Source organism: Stegostoma tigrinum, chromosome 1 (genome assembly GCF_030684315.1).
Source record: "Stegostoma tigrinum isolate sSteTig4 chromosome 1, sSteTig4.hap1, whole genome shotgun sequence".
Lineage (NCBI taxonomy): Eukaryota > Metazoa > Chordata > Chondrichthyes > Orectolobiformes > Stegostomatidae > Stegostoma > Stegostoma tigrinum.
In genome coordinates this window covers 119,096,367-119,116,870 of record NC_081354.1, presented here as the reverse complement: position 1 = coordinate 119,116,870, position 20,504 = coordinate 119,096,367, and the positions used below count along the sequence as shown (strand labels likewise).

General features: G+C 43.8%; 1 protein-coding gene and 1 long non-coding RNA gene across 2 annotated transcripts in view; both read left to right on the top strand.

Moving 5' to 3' along the window:
* Positions 1-910: 910 nt before the first annotated feature.
* Positions 911-6,298, top strand: LOC125451529 (uncharacterized). Its single transcript, XR_007247319.2, has 3 exons — positions 911-1,194; positions 5,357-5,417; positions 6,212-6,298. It is a non-coding gene; the product is annotated as an uncharacterized LOC125451529 (long non-coding RNA).
* A 12,423-nt stretch (positions 6,299-18,721) lies between these two features.
* Positions 18,722-20,504, top strand: part of rnf180a (ring finger protein 180a) — a 75,978-nt gene continuing 74,195 nt past the window's right edge. Inside the window, exon 1 of the mRNA XM_048528644.2 lies at positions 18,722-19,664. Within this exon, the coding sequence (XP_048384601.1) occupies positions 18,879-19,664 (786 nt within the window). The 5' untranslated portion in view covers positions 18,722-18,878. The remainder of the gene's footprint in view (positions 19,665-20,504) is intronic.

Here is a 20,504-nt window from a genome sequence, read left to right as displayed (position 1 = left end):
GGGGGAGGGGCAAGAGGGGGGGAGGGGCAAGAGGGGGGAGGGGCAAGAGGGGGGAGGGGCAAGAGGGGGGGAGGGGCAAGAGGGGGGGAGGGGCAAGAGGGGGGGAGGGGCAAGAGGGGGAGGGTGGAGGGGAGGGGCAAGAGGGGGAGGGTGGAGGGGAGGGGCAAGAGGGGGAGGGTGGAGGGGAGCGGGGGTTGGCGGGGAGGTGGAAGAGCTGGGGGATGGGAGGGGTGGAAGAGCTGGGGTGTGTGGAAGAGTTGGGGGGGTGTGTGGAAGAGTTGGGGGGGGGTGTGGAAGAGTTGGGGGGGGGGGTGTGGAAGAGTTGGGGGGGGGGTGTGGAAGAGTTGGGGGGGGGTGTGGAAGAGTTGGGGGGGGGTGTGGAAGAGTTGGGGGGGGGGTGTGGAAGAGTTGGGGGGGGGGGTGTGGAAGAGTTGGGGGGGGGGGGTGTGGAAGAGTTGGGGGGGGGGGTGTGGAAGAGTTGGGGGGGGGGGTGTGGAAGAGTTGGGGGGGGGGGGTGTGGAAGAGTTGGGGGGGGGGGGGTGTGGAAGAGTTGGGGGGGGGGGGGGTGGAAGAGTTGGGGGGGGGTGTGGGAAGAGTTGGGGGGGGTGGGGGAAGAGTTGGGGGGGGTGGGGGAAGAGTTGGGGGGGGGTGGGGGAAGAGTTGGGGGGGGTGGGGGAAGAGTTGGGGGGGGTGGGGAAGAGTTGGGGGGGGGTGGGAAGAGTTGGGGAGATGTGAGGATGGTGGGGACTGGGAGGAGGGAGAGTGTGTCTGATGGTGGGGAGGCGTGCGCTGATGCGTGGGTATTGGCGATGGTGGGGAGTGTTGGCGGGTGGAGCTGAGCGGAGGTTGGGTGTGGTGTTAGCGGACGGGTTTGCGGGGCGTGGGGCGGTGTGTGCAGGGATGGCTGAGTGGCCGGGAGCGTAGAGAAGGGTGGTGCCGGTGCCGGAAGCTGTTTTCGGGGCCTTTGACGGATCATTTCCCGGAGCAGTCGGAGCTGGAGCTGGTTCCGGGAGCCGCAGTTTTTTCCTGCTTGTAAACGGGAAATCCTTGCTGTTGATTGAAGGTGAATGTTAGCATTTACCTCCTTCATCCCCAAGCTTTCAATCTCCTCACTCCGAATTTGTGTCGAACTTTGCTTCACATCAGACCTGCGAAAAGATTTGAAAGATTTTACTTTAGAACCCCCATGTCAATGTAAGTGGTGGATTTATATGGTGTCGGTTCCTGCTGCAACTTTTTTAAAACTTTCTGCAGTGCCGCACAGAAAGAAGTTGACCTTCACTTCACTCTGGCCCAGTGTTTCCATAAGATGGATTCTCATGATAGTGATCCTCCTCCAGGGCCAGTTTTATACCTCATTCTATTAAACTACAGTCTGCTATCGGGAGACCTGAGAGAATCCCAAGCTAAAACTACAGGACGTTGTTAAGGTCATGTGGAACAGTCGTAATTTGCTTTTTTGTTTAAAGTCACTTATGGGACGGGACAAGGGTATCCCTGGCTGGCCCGCATTTATTGCCTGTCCCTAGTTGCCCTTGAGGAAGTGGGTGCTGCTGCCACCTTGAATCACTGCCAAACCATGTGCTGTTGGTAAAGCCACAGGGTAAATTCCAAGATTTTGACCCCGTTGACAGCTTCGGAATGCAACATGTTTCCAAGTCGGGATGGTGAGTGGCTTGGAGGGGAAACTTGCAGGTGGTGGTCATCCATGTATCTGCTGCCCTTGTCCTTCTAGATGGCAGTGGTAGTCGGTTTGGAAGGTACCACCTAAGGGGCTTTGGTATATTTCGCCAGTACATCTTGTAGATGGTACACGCTGCTGCTACCGTGCGTCAGTGGTGGAAGGAGTGAATGTGGGGCTAATCAAGTGAACTGCTTTGTTTTGGATGGCATGTAGCTTTGAGTATCATTGGAGCTGCACCATCACACTTCCGACTTGTGCCTTGTAGCTGGTGGGCAAGTTTTGGGGAGACAAGAGGTGAGTTATTACTGCATGGTTCCTAACCCCGACCTTTTCTTGTAGCAACAGTATTTACATGGCTAGTTATGTTTCTGGTCAGTAATAACCCCCAAGGTGTTTGTAGTGGGGGTCTAGTGATGGTAATGCTATTTGCATGTTGAGGGACAGTGGTTAGATGCTATCTTTTTGGGTATGGTCATTGCCTGGCACACATGTTACTTATCGCTCAATAGCCCAAATCTGAATATTGACCAGGTCTTACTGAAGAAGTGTGTTGATTAAGGTAGAAGAGAGAAGTAACAAACAGGCATGTAATTTATCAGAGCTGAGGGACAGGTTACAGTATGTGGCCTAAGTAAGAGTTCTATATATAAGTGCATGGAGTGTCAGAAATAAAATAAATTTCACACTGTCGAGTATGATATAGTAACTGTTACTGAGACATGGCTGCAGGATTGGGAACTAAATGTGCCAGGTATTAAAGTTCACAGCATGGATGGGGGAAATGGCAGAGGCAGTGGAGTGGCCTGACTGATTAGAAACACTTCATTTGTGAAGGAGGATATAATGAGAGCAAAGCATTCAATGGAGATAATTTGGGTGGAACTGAGGAATAGTAAAGTATCTAAAACTGTAATAGGTGTTGTGTATAGTCTCCTCAGTAGCAGCTCTGAAGGACTAGATTGTATAAATGCAGAAATTGGGCAAGTGTGTAGCAAGGTATCATTAATGTGGGATTTTAACTTTAACATAGATTGGGAGAGACAGACAAGTACTTGTCCGAAAGGTAGTGAATTTTTGGAGTGCCTCTGGTATAGTTTCCACCAGCAATATGTCCTGGATGCAACAAAGGTACAAGCAATGTATGATTTAGGAATGAATAATGAACTGGATTTAATCAGTATACTAACATTTATCAAATTTGTCCATGAATTGCTTCAGTTGCTGAGAAGTCATGAATAGTGCTAAACATTTGTGCAATATTTAGTGAACATCCCCACTTCTGACCTTATGATGGAAGGTAGATCATTCGTAAAGCAGCTGAAGATGGCTGGGCACGGGACACTACCCTGGGGAATGCGGGTTGTTGTAGTGTGATGATAGTGTCTCTATCTCTGAGCCAGGAAATCTAGAACCAGCTCCAGAGGTGTGTAACAATATCCCTGATACATCCCTCACCTTCCTGGACCTCTCAGTCTCCATCTCAGGCAACCAGCTTGTAACTGATGTCCATTTCAAGCCCACCGACTCCCACAGCTACCTAGAATACACCTCCTCCCACCCACCCTCCTGCAAAAATTCCATCCCCTATTCCCAATTCCTCCGCCTCCACCGCATCTGCTCCCACGATAAGACATTCCACTCCCGCACATCCCAGATGTCCAAGTTCTTTAAGGACCGCAACTTTCCCCCCACAGTGATCGAGAACGCCCTTGACCGCGTCTCCCGTATTTCCTGCAACACATCCCTCACACCCCGCCCCCGCCACAACCGCCCTCAGAGGATCCCCCTCGTTCTCACACACCACCCTACCAACCTCCGGATACAACGCGTCATCCTCCGACACTTCCGCCATTTACAATCCGACCCCACCACCCAAGACATTTTTCCATCCCCACCCCTGTCTGCTTTCCGGAGAGACCACTCTCTCCGTGACTCCCTTGTTCGCTCCATACTGTCCTCCAAGCCCACCACACCCGGCACCTTCCCCTGCAACCGCAGGAAATGCTACACTTGTTCCCACACCTCCTCCCTCACCCCTATCCCAGGCCCCAAGATGACATTCCACATTAAGCAGAGGTTCACCTGCACATCTGCCAATGTGGTATACTGCATCCACTGTACCCGGTGCAGCTTCCTCTACATTGGGGAAACCAAGCGGAGGCTTGGAGACCGCTTTGCAGAACACCTCCGCTCAGTTTGCAACAAACAACTGCACCTCCCAGTCGCAAACCATTTCCACTCCCCCTCCCATTCTCTAGATGACATGTCCATCATGGGCCTCCTGCACTGCCACAATGATGCCACCCGAAGGTTGCAGGAACAGCAACTCATATTCCGCCTGGGAACCCTGCAGCCTAATGGTATCAATGTGGACTTCACCAGTTTCAAAATCTCCCCTTCCCCTACTGCATCCCTCAACCAGCCCAGTTTGTCCCCTCCCCCCACTGCACCACACAACCAGCCCAGCTCTCCCCCCCCCCCCCCCCCGCATCCCAAAACCAGTCTAACCTGTCTCTGCCTCCCTAACCAGTTCTTCCTCTCACCCATCCCTTCCTCCCACCCCAAGCCGCACCCCCATCTACCTACTAACCTCATCCCACCTCCTTGACCTGTCCGTCTTCCCTGGACTGACCTATCCCCTCCCTACCTCCCCACCTATACTCTCTCCACCTATCTTCTTTACTCTCCATCTTTGGTCCGCCTCCCCCTCTCTCCCTATTTATTCCAGTTCCCTCTCCCCATCCCCCTCTCTGATGAAGGGTCCAGGCCCGAAACGTCAGCTTTTGTGCTCCTGAGATGCTGCTTGGCCTGCTGTGTTCATCCAGCCTCACATTTTATTATCTAACAATATCCCTGAACAGGTTAGCTTAGGAAAGCAAATACCCTGAGGAAAGCTGCTGAGATGACTGACCTCCAACAACTACAACCATTTTCTTTTGTTGCAGGTATGACTGCAGCCAGTGGACATTTTTCTGTTTGATTCCTGTTGATTCTTCCAGTTTTGCTAGGGCCACGCTTGATGATCCGTGAGTTTAATGCCAAGGGCTCATGGCATCTCTGGAATTCAGCTCCTTTGTCCAAGTTTCAAACAAGACTGCAATGAGGTCTGCAACAGACTGAGAGTGAGCAGGTTTTGCTTGGTAGCATTGTGATGACACTTTCTATTGCTTTACCGATTATTGAGAGTAGGCCCATATTGACAGGGGCAGGTTCATGCTGAGTTCTGGAGCACACAACTTCAGCACTGTGCCTATTGTTTCAGTACTAATGGTGCCAGTGCCTAAAGCCTTTGAAGTATCACTAACCATCAGCTGTTTCTTTATATCATGTGATGTGAATTGAATTAGTCAAAGACTAATGATGCTGGGCACATTTTGGAGGAGGCTGAGCTGATTGTCAACTTTTCATGTCTGGCTGTAGGTTGTTGCAAATGCTTTATATTTTGCACTAATGAGCTGGGCACCCCCTGTTTTTGAGAGTAGGGAATTTAGGAATCCATCACCTCCAGTGAACTATTTATTGTCCACCAGCATTCACAACTATACTTGACAAGATTAGAGCTTAGGCCTGAACTATTTGTTGTGGAATCAGTTAGTCTGTCTATCACTTGCTGCTTACGCTGTTTGACGTGCAAGTACTCCAGTTTTGATGTTTTACCTAATTTCTTTTTAGGTATGCCTGCCTCTGACATGCCCTCCTATACTCATCATTGAACCAAGGTTATCCCTTCAAGGTAATGGTAAAGTGGGAGATTTAATAGGCCATGTCGTTACGCATTGAGTACAGTACTGCTGCTGGTGGCCCATAGTATCTCAAGGGTTTCCAGTCTTGAATTGCTGGTTGTGTTCAAAGTCTATCCCATTTATCATGTTTCGATAAGAGTTCAAACAGATCCAGTAATTTAACTGAGTATCCAAGCGGTGCTGCTTGTTCAGTAAAGAGCTGAAACACTGTTCTGGTCTTTAGTGTATATAGACTTCTGTCTAACATACGTATTGGTTGGACTAACTGGTAAGACATAAATAATACCAGGAAATCCAAAGTTATTTGAGTTTTTGAGATTGTTGCACTTATGAAAGAGTCCTATTTAATGGCTACCTATCCAAAATAGCTCAGTGACTAGGATTTTGATTATGCTGGTCTGGCAACATCTGTTATTATTTTGAGTCCAGTGATCCTGTTTTTTTTTCCCAGATGCTATCAGTTCTGAAGAATTGCAAAACATTAACTGTTTTCTCTCCATAGATATTGCCTGAGCTGCTGAGTTTCTCCAGCAATTTCTGTTTTTGTTTCAGATTTCCAGCGTCTACAGTCCTGTATTTTACTTGAGGTTTTGATTAAATTTTTTGAGGCCATCTACTAGAATGATAATGTTTGTCATTTTATATTTAAAACATACATGCTTCTACCTGTTTTCCCTTGAAATACTATTGTTTGTTTTTGTATTTTTAAAAAATATTGTCAGTGTTTGATGTGATTGCAATTTTGATAGACATATTCCAAGAAACCTTTTACCTGTTAAATTAGTTACAGGTACTGTTCAGAAGAGGACCGGAGGCAACAAACGCCTGATAGCTTTTTGTTCACGTTTCTAAGGAGGCTGCTTTTGTTATGGCAAGTAATTTTTTTTTCAACAAGCTTTCGCAAAAACTGTCACTGTTACAGCTGTCTGATTAAATTACCTGTTGTTCTGTTGTCTCTCTTGACTGAGAGTAATTTTAATGTCGGTGTAGTGCACTTTCTTTATTTCATTTAACAAAACTGAAAACCCTTTATAATGATTATCCGTTTTTGAGTGGGTTTGTTGAGTTACATGGATAAACTGCCTCTAGCAATATGAAATTGACTTTCAAACTCCAAAGGTGACAAGACAGAGACAGATAATGAGATCTCATGAGTGTCAGGAGCCAGCGGAACCATATTTTACGACACTTCCACAAACTTTGCTGGTAGCAAACCTTTTTAGTTTTCCTTCATTCATTGGGCTATTCAGATATGAATGCATGCCTCGTCAGTCTGAATGGCAGAACTAGAGATGATAAAGTGGGGAGCTGGATGAACACAGCAGGCCAAGCAGCATCTTAGGAGCACGAAAGCTGACGTTTCAGTCCGAGACCGTGCTCCTAAGATCTGGGTGGGATGCTTTTCAGAGGGTCAGTGCAAACTTGATGTTCCAAAAGGCCTCTTTCCACACTGTAGAGATTCTAGGTTCCAGAGACCTTGTAAGGTCAGCCATTGTTAGCCAAATCAAATTTCACAATAGGGGAAACCATTTATCCAGCCTATCTAATGTTAGGACTCTAACCAAAGTTTCAAGTCTGCAATCTTCCAAACTATCTGCCAGCATTTTCAGTCAAGAAGTTTCTTTACATCTACTAGAATACATGTTCATTAAAACCAAGCCTGGTTCTGCCACAGAAAATGGGAACTACAGATGCTGGAGAATCCGAGATAACAAAGTGTGGAGCTGGATGAACATAGCAGGCCAAGCACTGACCCTCTGAAAAGCATCCCACCCAGACCCTGCAACCCCACCTTATCCCCATAGCCCTGCCTTTACCAGGGCTAATCCACACCTCCTTATGTGATTCTGTGTCTAATTATGTGAGAGAGTGTTCTTGTGAAGCAATTAGGTACTTTCACTGTATAAAAGTTGCTTTAGAAATAGAAATTGTTGTCGTTGGTGTCACAACATCACAGATCTATTATTACACAGGAGTAGCTCATTGTGATGTTGGAAAACCATTTCAAAAAAATCATCAATGCAATTTAGCAATTGTTATTTTGATTGATATTTTCAAGTTTCCAAGCATAAAAAATATTGTTGCAATGTCTAAATTTTGCCTGAAATGGAATAAATTTACACTGTGCAACATGATAGACCGAATACATTAGGGAAATAGTCAATTTTTGAATAATTGGGTTTTCTGCAGTGTTCTTTAAGAAATTAATTGGATCTCTCAGATACCAGTTGAAAATATATAGGTATAAGGTAGAAATTTAAATACAGAGGAGGAGATAAATTACAAAACAGGCAACCATGAATAAATGAGATTGCAGACATTTTATTTGCCCTTTTCAGTTTTGTAAATAGGGAACATTAGATTCTTGTATTTTTCTATATAGTCGTCAGTAGATGTAGCATATTTTAAAGAATTATTCATTGGAGAAAGACAGGGTAAAATTAACAATTTGTACACAAACAACACATTGTGTACAAAAATATTTCGAGTGTTATAAGTGAGATGTCCTAATCATGCAGATTAATTAAGTTACTAAAGACATGTTATGGGTTAACATCATGTATAAAAATATTTTTCACAGAAAGAAGACAAGTAGGCATGCTCAATCCAATGCAAGGAATCACTGGACCAGAATGTGTACAAATCCTATAAAAGGAACTGAATTGTCTAAAGGAGTCTGGTTAGCTCAGTCGAGCTCATTGACTGGTGAGTGTTGCGAGTTCATAGAGTCTCAGAAACCCTGCAGTGGGGAAAGAGGCCATTTGGCCCATTAGGTCTGTACCCACTCTGTGAAGAGCACCCCACCAAGAACTTACCACCCCATCTTATCCCAGCAACTCCGCATTTCCCATGGCTAATCCACTTAGTCTGCACAACATGGGGCAATTTAGCTTGGCCAATCCATCTAACTTGCACATCTTTGGACTGAGAGAGGAAACTGGAGCACCCAGCGAAAACCCATGCAGACGTGGGGGGAATGTCTTTGTGGTGTTTGCACAGAGTGGAATTGATCCAGGGTCCCTGGCGTTGTGAGGTGCCAGTGCTAACCACTGAGCCACCGTGTTACACAGTGTTGTTGCACTAACCCATACCATAATTCCTCTGTACTGACTCAAAAAAAGTAATGAATCTCTGTCCTATTATGCACTCGAAAACCGAACATCTACAGTCCTTTGAGATGAAACATTTCAACCGTTTGAGTGAATAAATCCCTTTTGATCTTGCTCCTAAATAAGTAACTCCTTATTCTGAGAATGTGAGCATGTATCCTAGAATCTAGAGTTGGCAGTAATGAATAATGAGAACTTTGCAATAATGGAGAAGGAGAATGTCCTTGAACTGCCTGGGACGGAATCGAGTTTTGGCTTAAAAAGTATACAGTTGTATTGCATGGTTCAACCTGTAATCAACCAAATATTGGGAAGGATATCAAGAAACAAGTCTAGATAACCTTCATCAATGTCAACTCTACCATCAATTTTGCTGTCATCTGCAAACTTGCTAACCATGCCTCCTAAATTGTCATCTGAACTGTTTGTATAAATGACAAAGAGCAGTGAACCCACCAGTCTACCATGCAGAATGTTAAATGTTTTGCTGAAGTCCATATAGACAATGCCTACTGCTCGGCCTTTATCAATCCTCTTTGTCGCCCCTTCAAAGGTGAAATGTTGTAGGTTTTGTTTTTATGCCCAATTGATCAGACATTGAGTTATTTTTATTCAAATGGTGGGGTATGGGTATCGCTGACTAATCAGCATTTCTTACCTGTCCATAGTAGGCCTTGCGAAACATAGAAAATAGGTGCAGGAGTGGCCAAATGCCCCTTTCAGCCTGCACCACCATTCTGTACAATCAATGACTGATCACACATTTTCAGTATCCCGTTCCCGCCCTCTCCCTATACCTCTGATCCCTTTAGCTGCACAGACTAAAACTCCCTCTTGAATGTATCTAATGACCTGGCCCCAAGGTTCCTGTGGGAGAGAATTCCACAAGTTCATACCTGAGTGAAGAAATTCTTCCTCATATCAGTCCTAAATGGTTTACCCCTTATCCTTAGACTGAGACCCCTTGTTCTAACACTGACTTTCCTAACACTGAGGACATTCGTCCGGCCTCTAGCCTGCCCAACCCCATCGGGATTTTCTGTTCCTTTAGGATATCCCCCATTCTTCTAAATTCCAGTGAATACAAGCCCAGTCAATCCAGTCTTTCCTCGTATCAGCCCTGTCATCCTGGGAATCAGATCTGGTGAATCTTCACTGGACTCCCTCAATAGTAAGAATGTCCTTCCTCAGACTAGGAGACAAAAACTACACACAGTACTCAAGGTGTGGCCTCACTAAGGCGTTGTATAATCGCAGCAAGACATCCTTACTCTGATAATCAAATCGTCTTGCTTTGAAGGCCAGCATGCCATTAGCTCTCCTCACTGCCTGCTACACCTGCATGCTCACCTTCAGCGACAGTTCCACCATGACACCAAGATCTCGTTGCACCTTGCCTTTTCTGAAAATGTCCACATGCTGCAGGTTGACTTACAAAGCTCTTGGGATGGGGGGGGGGGGGTGGGATTCCAGGATTTTGGCCTAGCAACAGTGAAGGAATGGCAATATATTTCCAAGTCAGGGTGGTGAGCGCCTGGAGGGGAACTTATAGGTGGTGATGTTCCCATGTATTTGCTGTCCTTGTCCTTCTGCTTAGGATTGTTGTTAACGTGAGTTCCACTGTTCCACAGAGCATGATAAAACTCTGAACAAAAACAACTAACAATTTAAAAAAAAATTTCACATTGTGAATACTCTTTAATTGCTCGCAGTTGCATCCAGAATCTCATCGCTAAGGGGATTGCATGTTAATGAAATGCGAATAGCTCATTCAAATCTGCTTGATGACTATACTTTGCCTGAAATTAGCAAAGCCTTTTAAGTTACTAATTGCAGGGTAAGTATTTATTGAGCTGCCCATAATAGTCTGTGCTCTTAATGTTATAAGTGACGTCTTTGTAATTGACTCATGATAATGGCAAATGGTTTATGCCATCTGTCCAAAGCGGCTGCCCTGCTAAGCATGGACTGTTTAAGTGTTAAGCGTTGTAATGGAGTGATCATTAAACAGGAATGTGATATGCCTCATCATTGCATGGCTATTTTGGCTTGATTCTCTATCCAGAAGCCTGCTAATTTTGCAGCCTGTTGATCCTTCCTTCAGTCACTTGTACTTTCATTTCACTGTTCTGCTTGAACAATTTGCAAGCTAGGCATTGCTTTATGTAGAGAATCATTATATTCAGGAAAAGACTCCAAAAATGCGAATGCTTCTGTTTCACAAAGCATGTACATTTACAAACTAGGGGAGTAGTGGGAACCTAGGGAAGTTTTAGCTGGTTTGCACAGGGAGGGAAAGAAAGTGATAGCAAAGAGCACTATGAGCTTTGTACTTTTTTATTTGAAGGTACAGAAGTCCATCTATGTAATGTCATAATGATGACTAATTGCAAAATTGCTTCTTTAATGATTCCTGTTATGCATATTTAATCTCTGCTGTTCTGGAATTCTGTGTGCTAATCAGATTCTAGATAATTTGCACTCAGTTTTGTCATTAACTTGTTACCAATATTAGATCATTTTGCCTACTTTCAATAATTCAAATCAAGAAATGAGTTGTTTAAGAAAATGATTGATAAAGTTGTTGATGTAAAATGCATCAAAGGTTTTGGAAAGAAAGCAGGAATAGATAGAGCATCTGCTGTGATACGTTGAACTGCAGAGCAAGTTTGAAGAATCAGAAAGCATAAACCTAGAGTTGCAGAGCTATACAGAACAGAAACAGACCCTTTGGTCCAACTCGTCCATGCCAACCAGGTTTCTCAAACTAATCTAGTCCCATTTGCCTGCATTTGGCTCATATCCCTGTGTAAATCTTTCCTACTCATGTACCAGTCCAAATGTCTTTTAAATGTTGTAACTGTACCTGTATCTACCACTCCCTCTAGCAGCTCATTATACATACAAACTACCCTATGTGTGAAAATGTTGCCATAAGTTTCCTCATATTTTCTCCTCTCACCTTTAAAGTTATGCCTGTTCCAAGTTTCTATGATTCTGTGTTTCATCTGGCCTGTGATTGTCATGTTGCTTCTGTCTCATATCTTAATGTAATGCTTCATGGTTATTCATCCTCCATCAAGGGGAAATGTTTCTTCCTGTCAACCCTGTCCATGCCCTTCATAATTTAATACGTTTCATACTTGCAGCACTCACACGCTCACGTACACTCGCTCTCTCTCCAGGGCACAATACTGTGAATGAAACACTTTATTACTCTGCACTGTTTTGTTTTTTCTTGTTAAGCTGTCCTCAGAACTCCACGAAATCAGTTGACTCAACTGTATTCGTTATTGAGTACCACCTCTGGCATCTTTCCGGCAACCGCAGGAAGTGCTTCACCTGCCTGTACACCTTCCCCATCGCCTCCATCCAAAGGCCCAAAAAAAACCTTCCACATCAGACAAATGTTCACTTGTACATCCGCTAATGTGATCTACTGCATCCATTGCTGCTGATGTGGCCGCCTCTACATCAGTGAGACCAAGCGGAGGCTTAAAGACTGCTTTGCTTTGCTTTGTAGAACACCTGCATTCAGTTCGCGACAGACAACAACACCTTGCAATCACAAACCACTTCAGCCCCCACCCTCCCACTCCCTGGGTGACATGTCCATCCTAGGCCTCCACTAGTGTCACAATGACACCACCCAGAAACTGGAGGAGCAGCACCTCATATTCCATCTTGGGAGCCTACAACCTAATGGCCTCAGTGTGGATTTTACTAGCTTCAAAATCTCCCCAACCCCGGCCTCATCCCATGACCAACCCCCTCTCTCATCCCCGCTTCATTGACCTGGCCGTCTTCTCTCCCTCCTTTCTGCCACTCTCGCCTCACTGACCAAACCCCACCATTCCTTACCTGGACTCGCCTATCACCATCCCACCTACCTTCCCCAGCCCCACCTCTCCCCGCTCCCCCCTCTCTTTATTTCAGAGCTCCCTACCCTGTCCCTCGTTTGTGAAGAAGGGTCCCGACTCAAAACGTCAGCTTTCCTGCTTCTCTGCTGCCTGGCCTGTTGAGTTCCTCCAGCTCCACACTGTGTTATATCTGCTACTCTTCATATCCAGTATTATGGATGTGTTGTCTAACTAGTAAAGGGCTTGGAAAAATTCTTCGGGAAGTGCTGTTTTATAGCACTGTTCAGTTAATTATCATTGATTTGGTAACTCTTTGGTATTGAAAAATGAAAATCAGAGGAACAATGTGGAATACTGGCAGAGCATTTGGAAATGGTAAATTTTATATCTCAACATGGCAATTTGTGAAGCTGAATTTGTTCAATCCGATTGACTTGCCTGCTACCGAACTTGGCATATTTACCTATATGTGACCCAAATCCCAAGCACAGTTGACTGTTAGTCCCCAAGAGCAATGAGAATATGCAGTTTAAATTGGACAGGATCTTTTTAAGGGCATCATTGAGTGAAGATGGTCCACTGCATAGTAGTGGTTCCATAAACTATGTAGGGATAGAATTTAAATATGCATTCATAATTCCCAACCTCAGTTAATGGTACAAACATAATATGTGGAAAGGAAAGAGATGAGGATTTTCATGAACAATGTTGGGTGATAAACACTCAAGGGTATTTCAAACCCAGCAGGTTGATCACTTATCGAATGATTAACGAGCAAGCTGACCAAGCTTTTCAACTCGGCAATAGTGAGGAGACATGAGGTGGTGGAGAAAAAGCCTGCAAAAATGGCATCAAAGCAAACAAGTAAACTAAACCAATAGAAAGGGTTTGTGATTTTTATGTTTAAGTATAAAAATAAATTGTAATTTGTAACAATGAAGGTGGACTAGAAGCAGACATTGATGTATCAGCAGGATGCAGCCAAAGTGATTTAGTTGCACATTTTATAAAGTAGACAACAAGTACCAATTTTACTATTTTTGTACCTGCCTTTTGTAGCTGTGCTTATTTTGATAATTCAAGCAGAACTGTTAGCCTGTGCTTCAGTTTTGTCTTTTAACAATAAGAGTTGTTTCATTCCACACAATACTAGAAGCAGTTAAAATGTATTTTTCTCAACAACTGATGTTTTGCTCTGTTATAGTCAGGAAATGAAGGCGTTTGGTACATTTGCTTTTTATTTGGTGCATTGAGTATAAGAGTTTGGATGCCATATTGCAGCTGTACATGACATTGGGGTAGGCCACTTTTGGAGTACTGCATTTAGTTCTGGTCTCCTTGCTATAGGAAAGATGATGTGAAACTTGAAAGAGTTCAGAGAACATTTACAAGAATGTTGCCAATGTTGGATGATTTGATTGATAGGGAAAGGCTCAATAGACTGGGGCTATTTTCCTTGGGAGTATCAGAGCCTGAGCGGCGACCATAAGAGGTTTATAAAATCATCAGGGACATTATTCGAGTGAATAGCCAAGATCTTTCCCCAGAGCAAGAGAGTCCAAGACTAGAAGTCATGGAGTGAAGGGAAGTATATAAGAGGGGCATCTTTTTCACACAGAATGTGATGCATGAATGGAATAAGTTACTAGGGGAAGTGGTGGAGGCTGTTACAATAACAACATCTTACAGGCATCTGGATGGGTACATGAATAGGAAGAGTTTAGAGAGAAGTGGGTCAAATGCTGGCAAATGGGATTAGATTAATTTAGGATATCAGGTCGGCGTGGATGAGTTGGACCGAAGGGTCTGTTTCCATGCTGTATAACTGTGATAGTAAATCATTAATGTAAGGGTTCATTTTTTTCTTAAAAAAATTATATGCTGCTGTTTGAGAAGTTTAGATTATTTCAGCTTGCATTATTTTACCTTCAATTTAACTTCATTCCTTGTAAGGAAACTTCCTTCTACCAACTTTCGGCATCCCCTGTGCAACTACATGCGATAGGGTTAGTCAAGGTAGGAATGCAGTCCAATGCACGCAAGAGAGAGAGAGAGCAACAGTTGGACAGAAAAGGAATAGGTAAACTTCAGCCTGGGCAAATTAGCGGTTAATTGGGACCATTATTATCTGAAAGTCGGACTGTTGCGGTCGCAACCCATGTCGTGGCATGGCCTGGTGTGTGGAGTTTGGGGTAAGGACATGGAAGAGGGTGCTGAGGCTGTAAAATTATTGAAATCAATATTGAGTCTAGAAGACTGCGCAGTTTTCGAGGATAATGAGCCACTGTTCTTCCAGCTTGCGCTGAGCTTTGAAGCACTGCAGGAAGCCTGAGACACAAGTGCTGGCCAGAAAACAAGGTGGTGTGTTGGAGTGGCAGGCATCTAGAAGCACAGGATCTTTTTTGCAGAAAGAGCATTGGTGTTTGGGTGGTTGCTCCGCCAATCTACATTTCCCCAGCGCAGTGGAGACCACATTCTGATGTCCCATGGTGAATAGACTAGATTGAATTAAGTGCAGGGAAATTGTTGCTTCACCTGAAAGGTGTGTTTGGTGCTTTGAATAATGAGGAGGCTAGAAGTAAACAGGCAGGTGTTACATCTTCTGCAATTGCGTGGGAAGGTGCCTTGAGGCTGTGGGCTGTGTTGGGAGTGAAAGAGAAGTGGATCAGGGTATTTCAGAGGGAACGGTGCCTGCGAAAGGCTGACAAGGAAGGGAGGGGAATGTGTGTCTGGTCGTAACATCTCAGTGGAGGTAGCAGAAATGGTGGCTAATGATCCTTTGGTATGGATGCTGGTGGGATGGTAGGTAAGGACAAGGAGGACCCTTTATCACTGTTGTGGGAGAGAAGAGAAAGGGGTGAGGATCAAATTGTGGGAGATGGATCAGACACTGCTGAGAGTCCTGTCAATAACAGGGCTGGGGAGTCCTTGTTTGAGGAAGAAGGTGGTCATTTTGTAGGCCCTCTTAGAGAAGCAGGCATCACTGGAACTGATACGACTGAGCCGGTGAAACTGTGAGAGAATAGAATAGATGTTTACAGGAAGCATGGCTTAGAAAGCGTGGACACTGGGAAGTTGTTTCCGTTAGGCGGGGAGGCTAGGACCCGTGGGCACAGCCTTAGAATTAGAGAGGGTCAATTTACAATGGAAATGAGGAGATATTTCTTCAGCCAGAGAGTGGTGGGCCTGTGGAATTTGTTGCCACAGAACGCAGTGGAGGCCGGGATGTTAAATGTCTTCAAGGCAGAGATTGCTAAATTCTTGATCTCGCAAGAAATTAAGGGCTATGGGGAGAGTGCAGGGAAGTGGAGTTGAAATGCCCATCAGCCATGATTAAATGGTGGAGTGGACCCGATGGGCCGAATGGCCTTACTTCCACTCCTATGTCTTATGGTCTTATTGTTTGAAGTGAGGGTGAGCTTGACCAGGTGGAGTGGTGGTGGATGGAGATGGTTCAGACCTTTCTTGTTCCAAGAAGAAATGGAGACCCCTGAGACCATCATGATGGGGAATGGACATGCAATTGCAGAAGGTGTAATGCCTGCCTGTTTACCTTCTCTCCTCTCACTGAGGATCAATGCACACCTTCCAGGAGAAGCAGCGATTTACCTCCACTTCAATCAATATAGCCTACTGTATTCACTGCTCACAGTGGGATCTCCACTACAATGGGGAGACGAAACGCAGTCAGGGTGGCGTTCTGTCCACAAAAATGACCCCAAGCTTCCAGTTGCCTGCCACTTCAACACACCACTGTGTTTCCTGGCTAACATCTGTGTTTGGCTTGCTGCAGTGTTACAGCAAAGCTCAATGGAAGCTAAATGGGCAGCATATTGTTTTCCTCTTGGGGACTGCAGCTTTCAGGACTCAATATCGAGTTGAGTAATTTTAGGGCTTGAATGTCTTCGCACATGTCCTTACCACCAACTCCCATGCACATTGGACTGCTACCATAACCATCCCATTGTCAGCTACCAGTGGTTCCCTACTAGCAGCTGTTGATTCTCTCCGGATGACCATTACCCATTCCTTTGTCTGTTCTCTCAATGGGCTTCATCTTCATCTGTCATTTAGTCATCCTCCTCCCTCCACCCCCTCTTCAGTGGAGATAGCAACCGTTTTCCCAGCTACAATCAGTTCTGAAGAAAGGTCACTGGATGCAAAACATCAACTCAGCTTTCTTTCTTTTCCCGCAGTTGGAACCCAGATCTTTCGAGTTGTTGACACTTTGACCTCCCTCACTAAAGACCTGTGAGCGTTTTATGCTTACAACCTCCCGAAGTCCCTCAGACCCAAACATTACGCAGATAATGTGGGAATTTTACTCTGCTTGCCTCTGGAAACAAAGGAGTATCTTGTAATGACACTTCTGGAAGCTCCCGTTCCTCTAAAACCAAACTGAATACAAGGGTGTGAAGGAGTCACATTTACAAGTTTCAGCACCCCAACGCAAGACTAGATTCTTGGGCGTCAGATGTAATACTGCAGACGAGCATATTGGAGGAAGAATTCCATAGTATCTTCCTTCTAATGCTCCTATACCTTGTCAGTGAATTTCTGTGGTTCAAAGAGAATTATTTCTAGAATTAAAAATTAAATCTTGGCTCCGTTATACACCATTTAAGAACTACACTTCATCTGATGCTGAATTTCGTTTTCCAGGAGAAGAGTGCTCTACCTTATCAGTTCGATTCTCTGCTGGTAACTTCCCTGCATATATCATCAGCCAAGTTAGGATTACTGCAGATTTAGTGCAGAGGTCTCTTCCAGTGAGAGGATACAAATTGTAGAATCATAGAATCACCACAGTGTTGAAACAGGCCATTCACTCCAAGTCCATACTGACTCTCCAAAGAGCATCCCCTCTGGACTCACTCACCTACTCTCTCCCTGTAACCCTGTATGGGCTAATGGCTAATCCATCTAACTTGCATATTCCTGGACACTATGAGCAATTTAACGTTGCTACCTAGTCTTTACATCTTTGGACTGTGGGAAGAAACCGGAGCACCCAGAGGAAACCCACGCAGGCACAGGGAGAATGTGCAAACTTTATAAAGACAGTTGGAATTGAATTCAGGTCCCTGGTGATATGCGGCAGTGGTGCTAAGCACTGAGCCACCATGCTGTTATAATTCAAAACTTCTTTTTTTAATGACTATTTGTATTGAAGGTGTTTATGTTTGCTCTTGAAAAGTCTTTGGCATTTAAAAGAAATCCCTTATCATATTGAGACCCTATTTATTGTACATGATACAATCAGAAGTAGTTTTTGCATTTGCCTTGTATGCATTCTCCTTCCACAGCACAGTGACAGAACCCCATTAATGACTACTGATGAATTTTAATTATTTTTAAAGGCTATTCACAGACCTTTTTGAATTATGTTCCATGAACAGTACCAAGAGCTTCTTTTCCACTAGTGTTATTATTCAGAGCTTTCCTAGAGTTACTTAATTCCATAAAAGTGGCTTTTTTGAGCAAATCTTTGTAACATCTGGATTATGGCTGAGACACAAAGCTTGACAGTAAAAGTTCTATTTAGGCTGGAAAAGGATGTAAATTGGAATTTACAGGACATATTGTGACAAATGTGATAGGATGTAATTTGTCCTATTTTTAAATAAATGAGGATGTTTCTTTCTGCCTAAAATGGATGGAAAATAACAAACTGTGTTAGCCTTGACCAATTCACAATTATTGTCAATGATATTTAATAATTTTCAGAGGATCCTGAAATAACAATGAAGCCATAGAACAATTTAATTTTTTTTTAGTGCTTTGTGGATTTTTATTGAAAATATATACTGTGTTCCTACAGTCTGGTCTGATTTGCATGCGCATGAATACTGGTTGGCCTTCATAAAGCCACTATATTATTCTTAGTTGAGGGTGGCGTCTTTATACTTTTCTTTTAAATTTGACATGAAATAGCGTGTAATGTTCGGGCTGTGCTGAATAATACTAATATCAATGACAACATGTATTTCTAAAGTCTGCTTTTACATTTTACATTGTGTTTTGTTACAATCTGCTACATCAGGTGTCTCAGCCTTACTGTTGTGTTGGTTTTTCTGTGTTGTACTAGATTCCACGCTACACACAGAAAAGAAAAGCTGACCTTGTGAATTGTATAAAAGAGTTGATGTGGTCTGTTTCCCAATCTTTCTTTTTTTTTGTTACAATGACCAGATTGTTGTCTGTTTCTTTTCCATAGTCATGGTGGACAATTGAAAAACTGAACTGCCAATATTGTGGGGCCTGCCTAGGAGATTTTAACTTTATCAGCAATGCAAAATGCCCTTGTGAGTAAGCAGTGACTGTATGTATTTGTAAGAGTTGTACTGATTATGAAACACCACGTTTGATCAGAATCATTGAGTCGGCAAAGGTGAAATCTCTTCCGAAACTGCAACACATTTGCAAGTTAGAAACTGTAGGAAACGTGGAACATGGGACAGAAAACATCGTGTCCAACAACATGCTTAAAGATTTTTTACACTATTCGAGAAAAATGGATCATGAAAGAATAACTGAAGCACTTTGCCTGGAGGCAAGATCACGCAGCGGAGGAATGGTAGAAGTTAACAGCAATGAATTTCACTTCAAAGAAGCTTATCCGCAGCCAAGCGCTTCTGCTTCGCAACCTCCGAGAGCCAGATGTGCATTGATCGGTTTTCATAAAAAGTCTCTCAGTGTGGATTTTAGCAGCACAAACTCAAAGAATGAATCTGTTGGTTTTACTAGCATGCATGCCTTGTGCCCACGATCATCTTCCTGTGGAGTTATAATGCATCACCTAGGTGAGATTGCTAATCCTAGACCGTTTCCATTGGCAGATGATGTTAATCTGCAGCAGCCTGCATCTGAACAGTCCATTAGTTCTGCATTTCAGACTCAGTGCAGGCGAGAATCTGATTTTGTGGCATGTTCTCAATCATTCAGTAATGGTCCTGTAGAAGCACAAAGTTTAGATCCTGGACCGTCTGCACCAAGACATTGCAGGAGCAAATTTACCAATGTTTCTGCAACTTTTAGAGGTTGGTCATCTGACTCGAGTACTGAAGCAAGTTGCATAGAAGAGTGGGAGGACAGGCGTGATGGAAGCACAAGCAATCCTTGCAATGAATCACCTCCACAAATTCCTGTATTCTCTGCTGTCAGTGGAAAAGCACTGAATAAAAGACAAACAAATAAACTTAGAAGTTTGAAAAGGAAACGATGGAGACGAGAGCGGTGGCAGAGCAAGTTGAAGGAGCAGAAACGGGTGAGTGCTTAAAAGCCTGATCCATCTGACGCTCATTCTAATGTCAGCCAACATATTAGGAAAAGCCATTTATTACATGGTGAAAATCAAACAAATCTAATACCTGAAAATCATCAGCAATGTAGTTTCCATTTGGCTTCTGAATGGGAATTAGAATTATTCCTCGAAGGCAATAACTGCATTTTGACAGTGATAATTTATACTCCCATTTGAAAAAGCAGCTGCTGCTCAACAATTTTTGTACTATATTTCGTAATCAAATTTTGAAACAAATGCTGTTTCTTCTTGTAAAGTATTTTAAAATTGTTTTCAAATTTTTGTGCTGAATATTAATGTAGTCTATTGGAGGCTTTGCAACATATCTAAGCATGCAAGTTCCAGTTGGTTGAAGCTGGAAAACTTGTGTTATTCTGGAAGCACAGGGAAAGGAATGTTGAGGAAATGTTGTGGAATTGTTTTTCGCACAGCCCTGGATAACTCTAGGAATTTTGAGTAGATACTATTTCTAGGCCTAGTGTAAGCTGGATCTTCTGAAGGCATACCATGACCTGGTATGTGTGTCCACACTCTAGAAGTAAACAGGAAAACTGAGGCTTGAACCACCTTGTCGTAGAAACCTGTGGTAAAGATAGATATCTTGATGCAGAGGATTTAAAAGTGAGCTGTATTTTCTAAGAAAGAAAGATCGTACTGTGGTGAGACTTTATTGCAGGATTTAAAAGCTCGACTGTGTGTTGGAAATGGTAGCTAATTAGGGATGGTAGGATATCGGAACAATGATGAGGAAGGAACTGCAAAGCTAAGTATGTGGGATTGAAGGGAGTTTAGTTCTAATGGTTA